At 41.1% G+C, this 20,548-nt stretch overlaps 1 protein-coding gene across 1 annotated transcript in view; it reads right to left on the bottom strand.

Moving 5' to 3' along the window:
- The window catches only part of KLHL2 (kelch like family member 2), an 864,825-nt gene that overhangs the window by 139,377 nt on the left and 704,900 nt on the right, over window positions 1-20,548 (bottom strand). Inside the window, exon 9 of the mRNA XM_069631381.1 lies at window positions 18,639-18,756. Coding sequence (XP_069487482.1) covers window positions 18,639-18,756 — 118 coding nt within the window. The remainder of the gene's footprint in view (window positions 1-18,638; window positions 18,757-20,548) is intronic.

Here is a 20,548-nt window from a genome sequence, read left to right as displayed (position 1 = left end):
ATTCGTCAACATGTAATGCAAAATAGGTGACTATAATTCCAAAAAAGGTCGCAATGCATTTTGTACATTTCGAAGAAAATTCTGAATGCCAGCATACGTAAGATGGACTCCATCTCTGTGAAAAATTAATGTGCTACGAAACATAATATTTTCATTGTGGAAAGAGAACATGCCAACATCTCTTAGAAAGGCACAAACAGCCTTATTAACATTGCGCCTCGCTTTCTCCATTTGTGGACCAAATAAAGAAGAACGGAGCCACATTTGTCTTTGCGCAGTACGAGAAAAAATTATTTGGCAATTTGGAAACATGTCCATGACCTTCTCAAGTCCTTCCTTCATTGCAAATTGCAAAGAAATTCCAGACACATGCCCTAAACTGTTTCTTCCACAATGAATGATAATTATATCAGTATGACGCTCTGTCTGTAAAGTAGCACAGAGAGGTACCAAATCCAGCCACTTCATTCCACGCACTCCATGCCAGTGCACTTCCACATGAGGGAATCCAAGATCTGCAGATATACCGGTTGAAGGTTCTGCATGAACCTTCAACCAATGTGTCCATGAGTGTCCCAAAATCCAGATAATCTGTTTTCGAGCACACACAGCCATAGCTGTCTGTTCTCCTCTCAGGAAAAAGACGTTCTCACTAAATCTCTCTGTTCACAACACACCCACTGAACTTTACTGACCAATCCCTAGCTTCGGTCATTCTCATTTCATGCCTCTCCACCCCAGAATCCCTGTATGTAATACGTGCTTCCTGCAGACTACCGCCATGTCTGCGGACATGTAGAGGATCTAAGTGTGACGACGGTACATTTAAATAGTGTTCCCCATTTCCCCTTTAAGGTGGGCTCTGAAAAGAGCTGTTTTTTTGTTTTTTTTGCAGATGCCTGACAGACACCTGTTATTTTGTATTTTTTTTTTCTTCTTAGTTTACTCCTACAATCATCACATAACCTGCTCCAAAGCAAGCCTTACATTCCAAAAGAACATGGCATTTCCCAAAAAAGATAAAGAAACACCATCTGCTTCAAAATAAGCCACATTACTGGAAACAATGTTCTCGTGGCTACAGAAAAACATACCAGCTCTTAACATGAAAGCACGCATGCCGCAATTGATTGCATGCCTACCAATACTTTGATCAGGACAAAAAACAGAACTGTTGTCCCATTTTGCTCTAGGAAGTAATCCAGAAAAAATTACTTTCGCAGTTGGAAAGATGTTGATGACTGCTTGAACCAACTGTTCCAAATCTCCCAACAAAGTAGGTGAACTCACGTAGCCCAAATCGAAAGGTCCATAGTGCAAAACTACCACATGGGGACTGTTCATCCTACGCATATCTCTGCAAACTTGGAGAATTGCCTCTACATTGCAGTCAGTCGCAGCGCTCCACACCACCTCCACTCCTCTTACATCTAAACTGTTTGCCACATGCCTATATTGAGAATAGTGCTGTAAACCATGAACAAAAATATCTCCGAGCACCAACACCCTGACTGTCTCCACCGCTGCCATCTTCACTACACACACTCTCTTTCTACACAAATCAACAACGTCAACATCTGATTGGCTGATCCCTACAGTCCCCTTTCCATGCTGGATTTGCTGTAAATCCCTGTATGTGGCACGCCTTACCCGCGGACAGGCACGGTGCCCGCGCGGCATGTAACTCTTAGCCAGTCCTTCTACCCTTTCCATTTCACTCGCGAATCCATTCCCTCATTGGACACAGCTAAGCAGTCACACAACCATCCACCAATCACATCCAAGACCTCTACATCTAACTCCATCATCAGAGTTCCGCACTTCAAATGTACAGTTGATAACTCTGAATACAAGTCTCATATCATTGCAAAGCACCTACTACAAAAACTACTGTGCAAGTCTCGAGGATTTCTACTTACAGCTCCATGCATACCCACATGCATGATTACAAAATACAGGTATGCATATTTTATTCAAAGTACATATACACCTCTTATGATTACATATAAACAAATTAAGGCCACTAAATCTGCATAGCCAAAACATACATACGAACGCTTCCGCTTTAAACGCGAGACTCCCGATTTTTCATTAAAAAACGCACTACTTCTTACTATCTCCCGCATAAACTATACATATGTACCAACCCTCCCGATTTACGCGCGAAACTCCATTTTTCATTAAAAAATGTCACCATTTTTTACTGTCTTCCGCCTAAATTAATGCTACTCCCATTGCGATCGTTCCCGATTGCTGTGGTGACATCTCCCTCTCAGGAGCTCCCGATTTCTCGCATGCCTACTTATAAAATGAAAGTATTCAAATTTTTCCCATCTACTACAATGACCTATCACTTCCAGACCTCTCTGCTATCTACAACAGAGCTGCAAAAAAACAAGGGAATTTCATGAACTTAAAATTGTACTCATTTGCGAAGCAGGTTGAACTAACATACTGCAAATTACAAATAAAGGCTGCACATAGTCAAATGAAATGCAAGCATACACTGTGTTGAGATATCAAATGGGAATACTTCCACAAAAGCATAAAAATAAACGTGTACATTAACATCACTGCTATAAACACACAAGATTACTAACTTCTTCCTTTTACAATTGCAGTGAAGACCACTCTCTTGAAAATCAACAGCATCTACACTACAAACAACATTTCCGAAGAAACCTGCTAATTCCACAAAAAAAGTAAGTACAATACTACCTTTATATTTTTACTGTTACTCAAAGACACTGTGTGGGTCATTCATGTAATTTGCGCACCAAAAAAAAACATTGATTTCTGAACCATTCTGCCCACAAATCCACATTTATTAAACAAAGATTAACAGGCAGAATGGCACACAAATCCCTGTTTTTTTGGAACACAAATAACATACACAAGCCTTAGAATGTTAGTACTACAAAACAATATTATTAATGCTTCTCCTCACCACTAGCTCACTTTCTACTCTCATCTGAAGCAGTAACATACAAACAGAAAAATAGCCTTCCCAACTCATTGTACTGCCCAATGCACATTCACACACCAGCACAAACATCTTCCCCATCAAACTCATACACGCATGCACACAGCAAACATACATTGTAAAACAGACCAACCCATAGCTTCTTTTTTTTCAACAGACCCCAAAGAATGCCTACCAAAAAGCAAGTCCATAGAAAGGAATGCAGAAATAGAGCAAATGAAAATAAAACTGTCCAAAGTAAGCATCCATCTCTACCAGAGTTTGTACAAAACGTTGAAACAAGACAGCTAATGCGGTCATTTAGCGAAACAAAAGAAGCTTCAACTACAGAAACTTTGCCTCCTCTATCAAAATGTGGCACGAAACAGAAAATGCTTAACAAGAATTGGGCTAACACTATTGGTAACACTGCTCCTATAAATCCTCATATACTAACAAGAAACCATAGTTAAAAAAAGTATTTTAGCAAAAAGTCCTTCAGATTCTAATAAGAAGAGGAGCGAATTCATCCACAACCCTTGAAACCTACCGTAGAAAATTGATTCTAGAAGCTCTCGTAGACAGTGCAATCCTTCTCAAAAGGAAGTTATTTATTTTAGTTTTAAACAGGATGAAACCACTAACAAAACTAAGTACTAAATTACAAAAGAAACTTCTCAATAAACGGTATGTCAACAAAAATAACTTCTTAAATATTTGTAGAGGTGAATGGAGTCACACAACGACCACAGAACCATATTTTAATGAAGAAACATACAAACAAAATCAAACAAACACAATTGCCATCCATAGCAGTGGACGAGGATATGAAAAAATCAATAATACCATCATGGAACAAGAAACAATGATTACAAAAATATCCCCAGAAAACTCAGAATTACCTCTCCATTCGACTGAACCAGAACGTCCAGTATACAAATGGCCGTGCACGTCAATGTGTAACACTCCCAACAAATCTTTCAAATCTTTACGCCAGTTCCTCAATCAGTATGTGAAAGGTAAAGACAAAATCAAAATGAAAGTGCTGCAAAATATGGATACCTGTCCAGTGCGCAAATACACAGGACTACAAGGACATTCATTAGCCTGCATTTCAGGACCTATTTGCAAAAGCAGTGTACATGATATCAAAATGATAGCAACACATCATTCAAATGTAAGAAATCTAGTGTATAAAATGTACTATGCTAAAAGTCCAGCTTTAGAACTAGCAATTTAAATAACACTCTTCTGCATGGTACACCCAAATACCTACAAGAAGAAATCAACCGTATCCAGAGAAAATATTTTGGAAGAGAAAGCCACTTACAAAATGCAATAGCTTTAGAACAGACTAGCAACAATTCTGCACATGGCAACCTTCTATTACACACATACAAAAAAGAAATACTAAAATTTAAAAGTACATCTGCTGAAGTACCAAACAATGTGTGTGTGTTACCGCAGAACTTTTTACAAAAGTAACACAAAAACTGTAGACGTAACATACAAAATAGAAGACAATGAAGATTCCAAATGGTTTGAATTAGCTCTCTACCTTTTAGCAGAAAACAAATACGAAATAAGTGAACCCTTAATATGTTGCAGTTACTGCACTACAAAACTTGACAACAACCAAACTCCTTCACGTGTTATCACAAATAACTTGGAATTATTTCGACTACCAAAACCCCTGCAACAACTCAATTTGTATGAGAGCATCATAATTCAAACAGTACACCCATTTCAAGAAATAATACGCCTTCAACCAAAAACAGCAAAATTACCTCCCTCTGAATTGGTGAAAGGCATTCACGGCAAAGTAGTTTATTTGCCATTAGATCTGACAGAAAATTTGCACACTCTAGGAGTGCAACGTCCAATAGAGCATTCTTTAATTGTCTTAGTAAATGGTGTACCAACAAAAGACAAAAAAAAATTGGCAACGACTCGTGGACTTACATAAAGTTAGACAAGCCTTGCAATATCTGAAAGACAATAATGAATACTACAAAGAAATAAACATTGAAGAAAGCTTAAGGGAAACAACTGAAATATTCAAGAGTCATCAGAAACTGGTCAATTTGCACTTCTGGATCCTGCTGCAGTATGCACTCTTTTGGACCATTATACAATTCATCCATTGCACTCTAATGAGAGCATAGATGATGCACTAGAAACTTACCAAATGCGACAAACCAAAGGTTCACCAATGAGCATATGGGAAAAAAGTATAGAAGCACGTGCTTTTCCACTACTATTTCCTACTGGCAAAGGAGGAAGATACGATGATAGACCCACTCAGATAACAGCATCAGAATACCGCTCATTACAAATCTATTCTGAAGATCCCAGATTTAGACAAAATTTGGAATACATATTCCACCTACTCTTTGAAAGTGAACTAGCAACCCTATTTTACAGAGTTGAACACATATTGAAATCTGGAACCCACTTTCAAAATATGTCAGCTACGCAATTAATACAAAAAAAGCAAGAAAAAGATGATGTTTTACAATCAAGCATAACTAATCTGTTTGCAAACATGCGGGGTACAAATGAATACTGGTTCCAACGTCACAGAGATGTACGTTATATGATCAGAAACCTTGGACCACCCACTTGGTTTATTACATTAAGTTGTGCAGAACATGCATGGGAAGATTTACATGATTTCCTATGCATATCAAACAACAACAAAACCAACATAGATATACTAACACCTGGAGAACTTTGCTCTCTAGATCCTGTTAATGTTTCATGATATTTCCACCATCGTTTCATTGCTATGCTACACTTTATTTGTAATAAAACTCTTCCTCCCCTCGGAGAAGTGCAACACTTCATTTGGAGAAAAGAATACCAAGCCAGAGGGGCACCACATATCCACATGCTTTTATGGATTAAAGGTGCACCTAAATTTGGTCAGGACAGTGATGCCACTGTTTTGCAGTTCATACAAAAATCTGTCACTTGTGAAATCCCTTCACAAACGACACATAGTGACCTTCTTGAACAAATTGTACAATTTCAAAGACACAAATGTGGCAAATATTGTCGCAAATACAAAGCAAAGGGAAATACTACACCAAATGCTGCTTTGGTTTCCCTAGACCAGTTACAGAAACAGGTGAAGTGAACAACTTCATGTATTCAGTTAGACATAGTGTTAAAGGTAAATCACCTAAGAACACGTATTACATAAAAAGAACAGAAGAATCAAAATATATCAATGATTACAATGATATCATTGCCCTTTTATGGAATGCAAACATAGATGTACAGTACATTGCAGACGATTGCACTGCAGTTGCACGATATGTTACAGCCTACTTAACAAAAGCAGAAAAAACAGAGCGGCAAGACCTCTGGAATGACCTATCATCAGACAAAACACTATCTCAGAAATTGTACAGGCTAGGCATAAAAATGCTCTCTCATAGAGAATGTGGCGCCTATGAAGCTACAGATCGTTTAATTGGTACTGCTTTGTATGGAAAGTCTGAAAATATAGTATTGCTAAGTCTTGATCCTGCTAAATCTAGAAAAAGAGTTCTCAAATCATATGAGGACATAAAAACAATAGCCAAAAATTATCCCAACAGCCAAGACATTTTGAAAAACAATTTACTAGACACATACTACCCGAACAGGAGTACCACTTTGGAAACCCTGTGGCTATACCACATAGCCCAAAACTTTGCATACAAAAATAATATAAAACCCGATGAAAGCAAAGGTAGATATAGAGTGACAGATTGTGAAGGCAGCTTAGTGAAACTTACCAAACCAAGCTTAATTAATCATGTCCAGTTGTCATTAAAAACTCCTCAACAGAAAGAACTATATTACATGTCCTTGCTACAACTTTTTAAACCATGGAGAAAAGAAGAAGAGATACTAGATAACTATGACTGCTATGAAGACGCTTTCAAACCAAATGAAAGCACTATCACCGATGTGAACTTTACGCACTACAAAACAATGTTGCACAATGAACAGCAACACAAAGAAGAACTCCAGGCCCAACTAGATAAGGACACTCCCGACAGTAGTCAACCTTCTCTAACAGGAAGCCAAGAACCACTTGGACAGCCACTAATAGCAAATGAGGCAGAATAAGCTATGACTGAAGTAGAAAACACCATGTGTCACTATGAAGAAGATACAGAAGACTTAACTGTACTACAATCAAAACTTAACAAAGACCAGCGCAACGTTTTTGAAGAAGTAACAAAAGAAATTTCACATGGTGTACAACACGAAAATAAAGAATGTACCTGCCAAAATTACAAACCTATACTGCTGTACGTCAGTGGTGAAGCTGGTTCAGGCAAAACATTCTTAATCAAAATCATCAGCAAGTTCCTTCAACAATTGACAAACAACAAACAGTCAGCTGTTATAACTGCCCCCACAGGTTTAGCTGCCTACAACAGAGGCGGTGTCACCGATTACTACTCCTTCCAGTAGAACACCAAAACAAATTAGACTATTACAAACTTTCTACAGAAGCTGCAATGGAACTACGTAGAGTATTAAAACAAATATAAATGCTACTAATAGTGCTCCACGACACCCAACCCTGGCACCCTCTCTCTTGACTCCCCCTTTTATCCTTTGTTTCCTGGGAGTCTATAACTATGACATCCTTGTCTGGCCTTGACCAGCTGACCCCTGCATTTTATTTTGAGTGACCAGTCTGGCAGCCTCTTTGTACTGCCTTCCTCCAGCCTGGCGTTTCTTTGGCCTTTTTTAATGCACCGCCATTTTTCTGCCTGACGCGGCAGCATCCCTCTCTGCTGCGCTCTTGCCCCCCCCCCCGGATCCATTCCCCTCCCTACCATACCCAAACCCAACCCCCCCAGTCCGCCCGCCCCACAGGTTTATGCCTGCCTGACCGTGGTGTCCACAACTCCCGGTTCCACTCATTAACTAGGGGGTTTTCAGGGCCTGTGTTACAGCAACACGATCATCTCCCTCCAAGGGCAGTGTTTACTACTGAGACTGGTGCCCCGCCTCCCCTCCGATTGGCTCTCCAGTCTGTTTCACTTCTCAGCGCCCACCATTCCATGCTGGGTGCCAGACACACCCCCGCTCCCTTTGCCTGGAGCGTGGTTGCCATGACGACCTTCCCGCGATGTGCTAGCCAGCTTTAATTAGCCCCAGCCGCTCGTCTCGCGAAGGTCTGACGACAATGGTTTCCCAGCAGCGTGACGCAGCATTCTTTTTCCCGTCGGCTACGTTCATTTCGGGAGCCCTGCTGCATGAGCCAGCATCACTAGGAGTGTGCACAGATAAGCAGCTCTCCTCACAACATGCCCTGCTGGGTTCCATGCGATACGTTCAGCTGCTGGTCTCCAGTGGGTCACACACACGGCGCTTGACTTCGTTGCCACACATTCCTTCCTCATGCTTTTTCGGTTGGTGTGTTTTCCTCCACAGCACCCATTGCGCCATTTTGAATCTGGGTCTAACACCCACCCTGACCGCCGAGGATCCAGTGCAGTCCCATGGTTTGGTTTAACCTGGAGAGCAACTAGCAGGTACCTCTCTCCCACTCCCCCCCCCTCAATTTTCTCCGATTCACTCCACCCCATTTTTGCTTGCACACCGCAATTTTCCCTTTAGTCACTCTTCGGTGTGCCTCCCTATTGCCGTCTTCACCTTGCACGAGCACCTGCCTTGGTTGGCTTGTGGTGCTGGCGCCTTGTCGCCCTGTCCTGCTTGGGTCTACCCTGATATCGTGTCTGCCGTCGTGTCTGCCGTCTCCTAGTTAAGCTCTATTCGTGAGTTTTTATCATTTCATTTTTTCTCCTCTCCTTTGTTGTTTTCCATTTTAACTGACACAACTGGTTTTGTGCTCTGGCACCAGGACAATACTCATTGATGCATGCATGTAGCAACCTTCTTTGGCCTTTCTTATGTTTCTTTCCTACTATCCTGAGGCCCCCTCTCTCTTTCTGCTTTTCTCTTTACAGCTGCTGTACCTCTGCACAGCAAGTTTTAGAACTTTGGCAAAGGTTTTCTTATTTTTCCCATTTGGCTGAACCGTGTTACAGTGCAAGAATTCTAATACACTGGGAAAGTGGCACCTGCGGATTCCACCCTTTTCTTTAGGTTTGTACTGGGTGAGTGACCCGTATATCCAAGACAGCAGTCCCCTTTAACTCAGATATTCCTTAGAAGTTGTCTGAAATAGAGTTCTGTGTGTATAACATATGTCCCCTTCATTTGTGCCCCCTTTAGGGTGAGACTACCACACCACATCTTTCCTGCCCTGAGGAAGACTCTCACTTTTGAGGCCTGTTTGGCATGCCGAAACGTGTTATCTATGTGTTTTGTTCCCCTCTTCCATTGGAATTACCTTGGGAACATGTCTATGATCCTTTCCTACACGTTGGCAGATAACCACGCAAATCTAGTTGATTGAATAATCTCTCTCTATACCTACCAGGGTAATTTTTAACACACCCTGGTAGTCTCTATGTTGTAGGAACCAATTGGTATCCTACAGGGATTGTTTTAGCTTTCTAAGTTTTTTCAAACAATCCAATTTGCCATTTTGATGAATATATTGTTCTTGTTTGTAAATTATGTATATATGATGAATGCTATGTTTTATGTTCCTTTTCGTTCTTCTTTATCCCTTGAAAAAACTGTTTGAATAATTAAAATGATGTTTTGAAAAGTAAAACAAATGTTTGAATAAATTAAAATGATGTTTTGAAAAGTAAATCTATTGCCAGTACTCTTTAGACTTCTTCCTTGGTCTACCCTTAGTGACTTTTTTTGAAAGCACTATCCTTGCATTTTTATGGAGATTCAACTTGAATAACCGACAGAATTTGGGACTGTCCATAGCGTGGGCACCGTTTTTGGTTTTGTTTAACACTAATAGATGAAGTGAGCATGCAATAAGTACTTAAAACAAACTACGAAGAACTCTTTTCAGGAAAACACATTATTGTTTTCGGAGATCTTCTACAATTGACACCAGTGAAAGGTGAACCTATTTTTAAAACCTTAGGACACAAACTCTGCCGTAAAACCGTTGGCAGCATAGGAAATGTCAACCTTTGGCAACATTTCTAATACAGAGAATTAACAGAAACATGCGTCAACCTGCAGACCTCACTTACGCCAACATTTTAAAAAGTATTAGAGTTGGTGTACTATCTCAAGAAGCACAAGCAATATTGAAAACCCAGCACATCCATGCGCTTTATGGCGACAACGCACATGCTACTGATGTTATGGAACAATTAGCACACAAAAATGTCAATTGTATGGCCTTAATGCCAACTCGTGCAAGCTATTCCAAATTCAATGAAACAATGTTAAAAAAAGAAATGTAAACCAATAATTGAAATTTGCTCCACAGACAAACTGGACGTACATGGTATGACACTACGCATGTGTCAGCAAGCCACAACAAGACTAAATACCTTAGAAAATTCAATCTCCAACACGGCTGGGTTGGAAAAATATTAAAATTATCCTTAAATTGTAGAGTAATGCTTAAACGTAACCTTGACGTGGAGCAAGGACTAGTTAATGGGGCACTGGGTACAGTTGTTGGCTTTCAAACATACCCACGTGACAACAACATTCAGTTTGTCAATATTCTCTTTGACAGACTTTCAGAAGTAAAAAGGATAGGGGGCTCAACAGCTCGATTCCTTCTCTTCAAAGACATGTGTGTACGTAGAGAACAATTTACTCTAACTCTTGCATATGCAGTCACCATTCATAAATCCCAAGGTCTTATCCTACACAAAGCATTGATAGATATTTGAAACACAGTCTTTAAATAAGGCATGAGCTACGTAGCACTATACACGCTTACGTACACTTGACGGTCAATTTCTAATCAACTTTGATGCAAGTAAAGTGAACGCTGATATTCCTTGCATTTTAGAATACAATAGAATATGTTCACTGTACACCCCCCATATGAAATCATATCCTGTTCAACAAAAAGGAAAACGTTGTAAAAAGAAAACTAATTCAAACAGAAATGCAACAGGATCTGACTGCAAATCCTTCAAAGAGAGTAAAATAAGCTAATACTTCATCAATTGCCACAACTAAAGAAGAACCTGTTAGTGAAAGTAAATCAGGTACTTTTTCAAAGAAGGAACACAAACTCCAAAAAAATCACTCACACACAGAACTATCTGGTCCATTCAAATTTTCAAATGTAACTGGTGTAAGTTGCTACGCAAATGTAGCAATGAATATTCTATTTCAATTGCCACCAATTGTTAACAACAATTACTTACACAGTACAGACCAATTGTGTTTGCAAATGTTAGTCCTTCATAGAAACGCAACAAACAATCCTGACAACACGTATAGTGTTCACGGAATAAGACAAGAATTGGACTTCTGTGCTAGAATGGTGAGGTTCACTATAAATTCACAAGAAGATCCACAAGAATTTCTAATGTACTTAGTACAAGTACTTGAAAACAAAAACATACCTATAAATGAAATCTTCCAGATTCCATACATGTGGAAACATACATGCACTCTCTGCAACAATGTGACACAGGAACAAATCCCTAATGAGCGATTTGTGTGTATATCCATACCTAATTGTGAATCCATTCCATTTCAGCAACTTGTACAAAATGCAAACCATAGCAGATTATGTACTATCTGCAATTCAGATAATCGCTCCACCTTACTGATACAAACACATAGTAACTATATAATACTAATGCTTCTACGTTACAATGCAGATGGTACTAAAAAAAATTGCAAGCTGACTGGATTAACACACGGTCAAGTGTCACTTGGTAAGAAAACCTTCACAACAATAGGTATAATCTACCACGCAGGAGCCACAACCAATGCAGGTCACTACACTGCATATATTAAAAAGAAATGTGGATGGTTTGAATGTAATGATAGTAGCATTACTCTAAAGCAGAGATTACCAGCGAATCTTACAAACGCTTATTTAATCTTCTTAAAGCCAGAATTTAATAACAAATATGTACTTCAATATTAACAAAAATGCAATTAAAAGACTATAAACAGTTAGAATACGCCAACAGGTATCTAACTGACCCAACATTGTACAACAACCACACAGATAAATGAATGGCACTGAAGTGTAACAAAAAATAGACAGTTAGAATACGCCAACAGGTATCTAACTGCTTCAAAAATGTGCAACAAGCCAACAGATAGAACATTAACCAGAAACAACAAGTGAACACTCAAAGGAAACAAACAAATAGTGTGTAGCATAACAAAAAAAGGTTTTTATTTTTAATCCAACAAGGATTTTTTTCCCCCAGACCCAATGATTTGAAAAACAAACACAGAAACTGAGCAAAATGCAGAGTACACTGGTCTGTAAACCAAATATGAGGGTCGAAAAAAAGCTAAAATGTCTATTATGCAATGTAATAAGTCTTTATAAAATACATACACTAACATGCTCTTTTCTTTTATCACAGAAATTGAAAAAGAATATTTCCTCCAAGTGCTAAAGTCATGTAAAAAAAATATTGAATCTCAACAAATGAAACAGTAAGTATATTTTCAAACATTTCATACATATTCGAATCTATACATGTGATCTATAGCTGTAATATGGTGCAGTGGTTGTGGCCAGGGCCTAGAGTATTGGATGTATAGCCTACGGCCTTCGGCCATGCACCCAAGACTCTAGATCCTGGACACAACCACTACAGTTTATGAAATCCATGATAGCTAATAACTTCAGGGCTTATAACTTTGGTCTTGGGTGCATGGCCTTCAGCCATGTATCCAAGACTGTAGGTCCTCGCCAAAACCACTGCAACATATCACACCCATTGTGGCTTTTAACTTTAGTACTTAGAATTGTGGTCTTGTGTGCACGGCCTTCCGCCATGCACCCAAGACTCTAGGTCCTGGACACAACCACCACAGTATATGAAACCCATGGTGGCTTATAACTTCAGTGCTTATAACTTCGGTCTTCGGTGCATTGCCTTCGACCATGCACCCAAGACTCTAGGCCCTGCCCACAACCACCTGATAGATATTCAATTCTATGGGTGTATCTATGAGTATCATATGCAGCAGTGGTTGTGGCCAGGGCCTAGAGTCTTGTGTATATGGCCTACAGCCTACGGCCTGCGGCCATGCACCCAAGCCTCTAGGCCCTGGCCACAACCACCGCAGCGTATCAGAACCATGGTGTCTTATAACTCATTGTCACACCCATAGAATGAAACATTTTAACTACAGCATATACTCAAATTTCACCCAACACTCTAGGCCCTGCCCACAACCACCTAATAGATTTTCGATTCTATGGGTGTGATGTACGGGTGTGATATGCTGCGGTGGTTGTGGCCAGGGCCTAGAGTCTTAGGTGTATGGCCTACGGCCTACGGCCTGCGGCCATACACCCAAGACTCTAGATCCTGGACACAACCACTACAGTTTATGAAATCCATGATAGCTAATAACTTCAGGGCTTATAACTTTGGTCTTGGGTGCATGGCTTTCAGCCATGTATCCAAGACTGTAGGTCCTCGCCAAAACCACTGCAACATATCACACCCATTGTGGCTTTTAACTTTAGTACTTAGAATTTTGGTCTTGTGTGCACGGCCTTCCGCCATGCACCCAAGACTCTAGGTCCTGGCCACAACCACCACAGTATATGAAACCCATGGTGGCTTATAACTTCAGTGCTTATAACTTCGGTCTTCGGTGCATTGCCTTCGACCATGCACCCAAGACTCTAGGCCCTGCCCACAACCACCTGATAGATATTCAATTCTATGGGTCTATCTATGAGTATCATATGCAGCAGTGGTTGTGGCCAAGGCCTAGAGTCTTGTGTATATGGCCTACAGCCTAGGGCCTGCGGCCATGCACCCAAGACTCTAGGCCCTGGCCACAACCACTGCAGCGTACCAGAACCATGGTGTCTTATAACTCATTGTCACACTCATAGAATGAAACATTTTAACTACAGCATATACTCAAATTTCACCCAACACTCTAGGCCCTGCCCACAACCACCTAATAGATTTTCGATTCTATGGGTGTGATGTACGGGTGTGATATGCTGCGGTGGTTGTGGCCAGGGCCTAGAGTCTTGGGTGTATGGCCTACGGCCTACGGCCTGCGGCCATACACCCAAGACTCTAGGCCCTGGCCACAACCACCGCAGCACATCACACCCATGGTGGCTTATAACTCATTGTCACACCCATAAAATGAAACATTTTAACTGCAGCATATACTCAATTTGCACCCAGGACTGTACGCCCTGCCCACACCTACCAGATAGATATTCGAATGTATGGGTGAGATGTATGGGTGTGATATGGTGCGATGGTTGTGGCCAGGGCCTAGAGTCTTGGGTGTATGACCTACAGCCTATGGCCTGCAGCCATGCACCCAAAACTCTACATCCTGCCCACAACCACCACAGTATATGAAACTCATGGTGGCTTATAATTTTACTCCTTATAGCATTTCACACCCATAGTTGCTTATAACTACAGTACTTATAACTTTAGATTTGGGTGCACGGCCGAAGACTGTAGATCCTGGCCACAACCACCACAACATATCACACCCATAGTGGCTTATAACTTCAGTACTTATAACTTTGGTTTTTTTAATCTATCGGTGTGATCTATGGGTGTGATATGCTGCGGTGGTTGTGGCCAGGGCCTAGAGTCTTGGGTGTATGGCCTATGGCCTACGGTCTATGGCCATGTACCCAAAACTCTAGGCCCTGGCCACAACTACCGCAGCATATCACACCCATGGCGGCTTAAAACTCAGTACCGCACCCATAGAATCAAAAATGTTAACTGCGGCATGTACTCAATTTTAATGACCACTGACACCACGCGTGTCCTTAGAACAGTTTCAACTTGCCTGCGCATAGCACGGACGGAAATACTATCCTTATGAGACCCCTCATTTTCAGTAATTACAAACATCCTGGACAGCGCGGCCATGGCGAATACATCATTAGCACCTGCCGCCTAAACAAATACAGTATTTTACCCATCTCTTACTCTCTAAACCTCCCCAAGCACTCTGACACACCAAAACACTCCCCAAAACTGCATTTCGCCTCCGTTCGCCGCCGCTCTGTCGGTGGATCCAAGATGGCGGGTGCATCGGAACAATCTGACGCAGATAACGCCTCACTCCCGCCAATTGGGAGACACGTTGCATATCCGCGGTCATGACGCGAGCCCATTAGCCAATCATTATCTTGTCCGCAGAGGGAACAGGGAAGTGTGACCGCGGAGCAAACATAGATATCACTAATTTTTTTAGACATACTTTTTGGTCGTTTTAAAGAGAACTACTGGACGGATTGGCACCAAATTCACAAAAGCACGCTTTTGGGACCAAGCTCCTGCTTCTGCCGCAAATTTGATGACGATCCATCCAGCGGTTTGGGCTGTAGGGGTGCGCAAAGTTTTTCCCCCATTCAGTCTATGGGAAAAAAAAGACATTTTGGGACCCCCCCTATAAGTTTTCCCCCCCTGGACCAAACCTCACCAAACTTTGCAAGACAATTCAGAGTGGGTCATATACTTCTTTTGCAAAATTTGGTGAGAATTCGTCCAGGGAGAGCGAAGTTATAAGCGACCCAAAACGTGCTCTTCCTGTGGAAACAGCAATTTAACCATAACTACACGGCACTATTGTGGCCGTGTAATCAATTAGAATGTTGTTTGTCCTTGGGGCCTTGCTGCCCTTTTGGTTCACTATTGCTTTTCTGACCTCCTCGAGGTTGAATTGTAGTAAATCGGTTTTGTTATCTTGGGCTCCATTGTCCAGCTTCTCTCCAGTAAAAGGAACATGTCGAGTTTCCTTTTATAATTCACTAAAGTGCCCCAGCTACGCTTCTTTGCTAACATTACCATACCATGCACAGTGTTCTTATCATCTGCATTCCCCAAAATAACCAACCTCCAAATTGCTGCACCGCCTTTGTTCTGTGCTGCATCCTTGAGTTCATTCCATTTCCCTTTGGTGCACATTTTCTGTTCCTTTGCATCGTCACAGGTGGAAAGAGTGGCTATGGGTATCGTCGTATAAGGAGCATAATGTTTTTGTGATCATCATGCATGTTCTGGCATCCGAGATCACAATGGGGTTTTTTCATCTGCTTCACCTTGTTTTGTTCACCCTCCCATACGGATGTAACCATCTCCCTTGCAACCACCAGCTCCATCCTTCCTTCGCTCTACCCTACAGAGGAAGTTTTGAGAACTTTGAAAAGATGGATGGACCCTGAGCATGAATTTAGTTTCTTCTCAATCCCCCCAATAAGTAACACTAGGATAGACGTTTTTGCTTTCACTCTTCCTAATAACCATTGTACATGATTCATGAATTTCAGTGTTTTCACAGTCTGATCAAGACCTCTATCTCTTTGGACATAGTTGCCAATGAAAAAACGAGTGTCTGACACTTTATTAGTTTGATTTGTTAACATTTGATAAACAACTGATTATGAACATTGTTTTGTTTTTTAAGAATACAATCTTACGTCGTTATAATCCTTAGCTAGTGTTTGGCGCTCACTGAATATCTTATTAGTACGATGATTACCTCTGCTACAAAAAGGATAAAGGCGGCAACATAGGGACACAATGCATTGGAAAATGCAGCACACACTGGGAATGTAATTACCTCTGTGTGCAGATTCGAATTTGAATGCTTCTGAAAGGGTCTGAACTTGGACTACAGAAAACAAAGTCCTCTACAACAGGGCACTTTTCCTCACTCTGTTCAGCACCCTGTGGCTCCTTCGGCTCCTGCCTACGCTGGTTTTATGTGAAGAGTGCACCTGCAAACTAAGAACTGAGTTTAGACCGCTAATTCGTTTCAAACAAGGCAACAAGGATATGCCAAATGTGAACAAATTTTCAGAGCTTCTGATATGGATATCAATCATCATGACCCCATAGGGATCTCCAGAGTTTGTGTCAACAGGAAAATCCTTACTCCTTCCATTAACATTACGCCCCCATTGAAAAGGATCTCAAAGGTGTTTTGTTACTTCCTTTGTTTCTAAATTTCCAATTTATTGCACAATTTGAGATGAACTAAGTTAGTTATTTAATAACCTGTTTTTCTATGCATTTTTAGCAGGAGGACTGGCCCACTCCTGCTCAATTCTAGTTTAAATGCAAGGTTCTATTGAAACATTTAGAGACTCATTTTGATAGTCATGGAGAAAGGGTTAGTGTGATGGAGGCACATTAGATAGCCCACCATGTTGGTTCAGAGGTGCTTGGGGGACCTGGCATGTCTAACAGCTACACGAGCACAACAGTAGGTGATACACAGAGATTTTTCTGGAGCCCCTCTGAACTATCTCGTCCATTGTGTCAGGCATTAACAAAGGTGGATAGGGATCACAGTTCCCTTGTGTTGTACATAACTTGGTAGCTTTCTAAAACGAGCTACCTGGAGGAATTCAGCAAAATAACTCAAATACATAACCTTCGGCATTCTTTTTTTTTTACTCATTTATTTTCAAGATTTACAAATAATCAAAAAATACATCACCAAAAGTTCAATAGAGTATATAAACATAACACTCTACATTAAATAGGTAAGGAAATAAAAGTAATCCGAAGCATGTATAAATACTGAAACATCAGACATTTCAAAACCAATTACTAACCTTTCTTAAAATAAAATACCTAAACACAGTCTTACATTTTGAAAATTCCAACACAGAACAACACAAAAGACATACAGACATCTCACAGACTCACACAAAACAGAACAAAAACAAGACTGACGCAGAATCCTCAATTAAAGCACATATACATTATCAGGTAGTCGGATCCAACAGGAACAACTAATCATCAGATACACAGTCACCATATAAATCCATAAACGGCTTCCAAAGAGCTCGATATTTACTTTCCTTTCCTTGCCTCACAAACATCACCCGCTCAAAGTTCGATGATACTAACAGATCATTAATCCAATTCTCTACTCTAGGCTTCTTCCTCGTCTTCCATACCATTAGTATTTGCTTCACTGCAACCACAAGCGCTTTATCAATCCATTGTCCATATTGACGAGCAACCGCACAACACCCCCTACCCGATAAAAGCAACACCTGCATAGGCATCCTGGGAAAACGTATAGACAAGACCGCCTCCAATCTATCTAGCATTCCCACCCAAAAATCTAACACCCGAGAACAATACCATAACATATGAATCAACGTTCCCTTCTCCTTCCCACATCCCCAACACAAGTCATCACCAGCCAGTCCTAAATGATACATACGCAATGGAGTCCAATACAGATGTCCTAACACTTTCAAATGAATCAATCTCAACCTGAGATCCAACCTACTTCTATATCCTATATCCTTCGGCATTCTTTTCAGGGGCTGTAAAAAGAATAATAGTACAACATGGAGGAAGATCACCGCAAACGTTACAAGACATTTTTATCCACGCAGTTTACAAAATCCTTTGTTAAAAGGATGTTTGATGCATGAAAGGGTTTGTAAAATAAATTTGAGGATTCATCTTTAAAATTGGTTCAATATTTATAACGCAGGTTAGAAGAAAAGACATAATCTGTGAAGGATTTGTGAGAGTTACATCAGATATGGGATTTTCTGTCTCAGTAAGACTTCCACACCACCTACCTGCTCGGCATCTTCTGGTAGGCAGTTCGGCCACCTGGTACCACCTTTCTTCTTTAAAATCATAGCACTCAACACTGCGGATGGCCTTCGGTGCTTGACCTCCGACAACTACCATTACCTTGAAATATAAAAAATAAATCACTTTTTAGTGCCATGCATTAAAGGACATCCAGTCATGCATGTATTTATGGAATCTGCTTCAAATAATTTTGATAATGTGCAAATTTGTTGCAGCTTACCTTTAACAACTGAGAAACTAATCTACTGCAGAGAGAACCAGATATGTGAATGTAGCCACTGTACACTTGCTGTGTTTTCTTTTGGACAGCACAGCTTTTTGGGGAGTGGTGGAAGTGTGGACCCAGGTGTAGGGGAGGAAGCATTTATTAAAGATTAGAGACGTAAGCACCCTCCCGAAATGGAGAAGCGAGGGGAGAGTCTGGTGTTGGCAGGGAGTAGTTCCCAGAGTCTGGGGGTGTAGACAGGGGAGTTCAAGTCTGCACATGCCCTTACATCTGAGGGATCGTAGGCCCACAGAGATGTTCATTTTTTCAGTGAGGTAGCTTGGGGACTTCAGGGCAATAGCTTTGCAGATGATGCAGTAGGATTTGAAGATGATATGGGAACCAGTGGAGTTTGATGAGGGTAGGGATGATGTGGTTGAATTTGCGTAGTCCTTTGATTAGTTGTGCTGCCAGGGTAGTCGACAGAAGGCCTTCCAAAAGGGAATTGCCAGCGTACAGGTGGGAAAGGACCAAGGCTTGGCCAGCGGATCTGAAGATGTTTCATGGGATAAAGGGCTTGATTTGCAGTAGAAGAGAAAGTTGCTACCAAGACATTTATGTCTTCCTTACTATGCACTGTTTTAAGGAGAGGTGTCTATCCATGTAGAACCCAAGGGAAATGGCACAGGTGGTCACCTGGGTTGTGAAGCCCTGGAGGGTCATAGCGGAAGGCCAGGTTTGTATGTCAGGGTGCTCAATGTATTTAGTCAGCAGTAGGAATTCGGTCTTGGATGTGTTTGGGCTTCAGGTAAGCAATGGATATCCAGGACTGGTTCAATGTGAGGCAGGCCTTGAGCTTGTGGATGTCTTCAATAGAGGTTATCTTGATGTAAAGCTGTGTGTCATCTGCGTCTTGGTGGATGATGATGATGTGTGGCACCAGGAGGGTTCCAAGCTGTTCCATGTAAAGATTGAAGACCACTGGGGAGAGGATGGATTAATGCAGGACTCAACGGGTGATGGGTATTGTTGGTGATCTGGAGGAATCCATTTGGACAAATATGAGGCGGTTAGTAAGGTAGGATTTGAGCCAAATGAACACGATCTTGATAATCGCCATACAACAATGTAGGATATCAGTGAGTGGCTGGTGGTCTACTGTGTCAAATGCTGCTGAGATGTCAAAGAGAACCAGGAGTCAAGGATTGCCATGATCGTGGATTTAAGGGCATCATCATGGGGATGCCAGTGTAGCAATGAGGTCTTCCATAGGGAGTGTATTTCGAAAGTTGTCCAGATGATTGTGGTTTTGTGAGATACCATTTATTGCACAGTACAAAAGCATAGTAACATAACGTACGATCTAAAATGTTGTCCCACTTGGAAACCCTCAATGGCTGGAATAGTATTACTTAACAAGGGACACCATCAGGATGGCTGTACAGGAAGACCAGGCACAAGCGTACACGTAGCTGGGAGAAATAGAGTAGTACATTGTTATTTGTGCTAGATTGTTTGCATGTCACATGCCTCTGCACCATGCAGTGATCCAGCTCAGGGACGGCTTTTCCTTTTAAATAAAACACCCTTCCCTCTCGCACAGTCTGTCTTCTGCTTAAAACTGTAATTACATCGGAAAATCCCAAGATTTCTTTTGAAAAACCTCATAACCATAATCAATCCCTT

This window comes from Ambystoma mexicanum, chromosome 6q (assembly GCF_040938575.1).
Source record: "Ambystoma mexicanum isolate Mex_15411 chromosome 6q, UKY_AmexF1_1, whole genome shotgun sequence".
In the NCBI taxonomy this organism is placed as follows: domain Eukaryota; kingdom Metazoa; phylum Chordata; class Amphibia; order Caudata; family Ambystomatidae; genus Ambystoma; species Ambystoma mexicanum.
The sequence above is the reverse complement of the archived record's forward strand: the minus strand, read 5'-3'. Positions and strand labels throughout refer to the sequence as shown.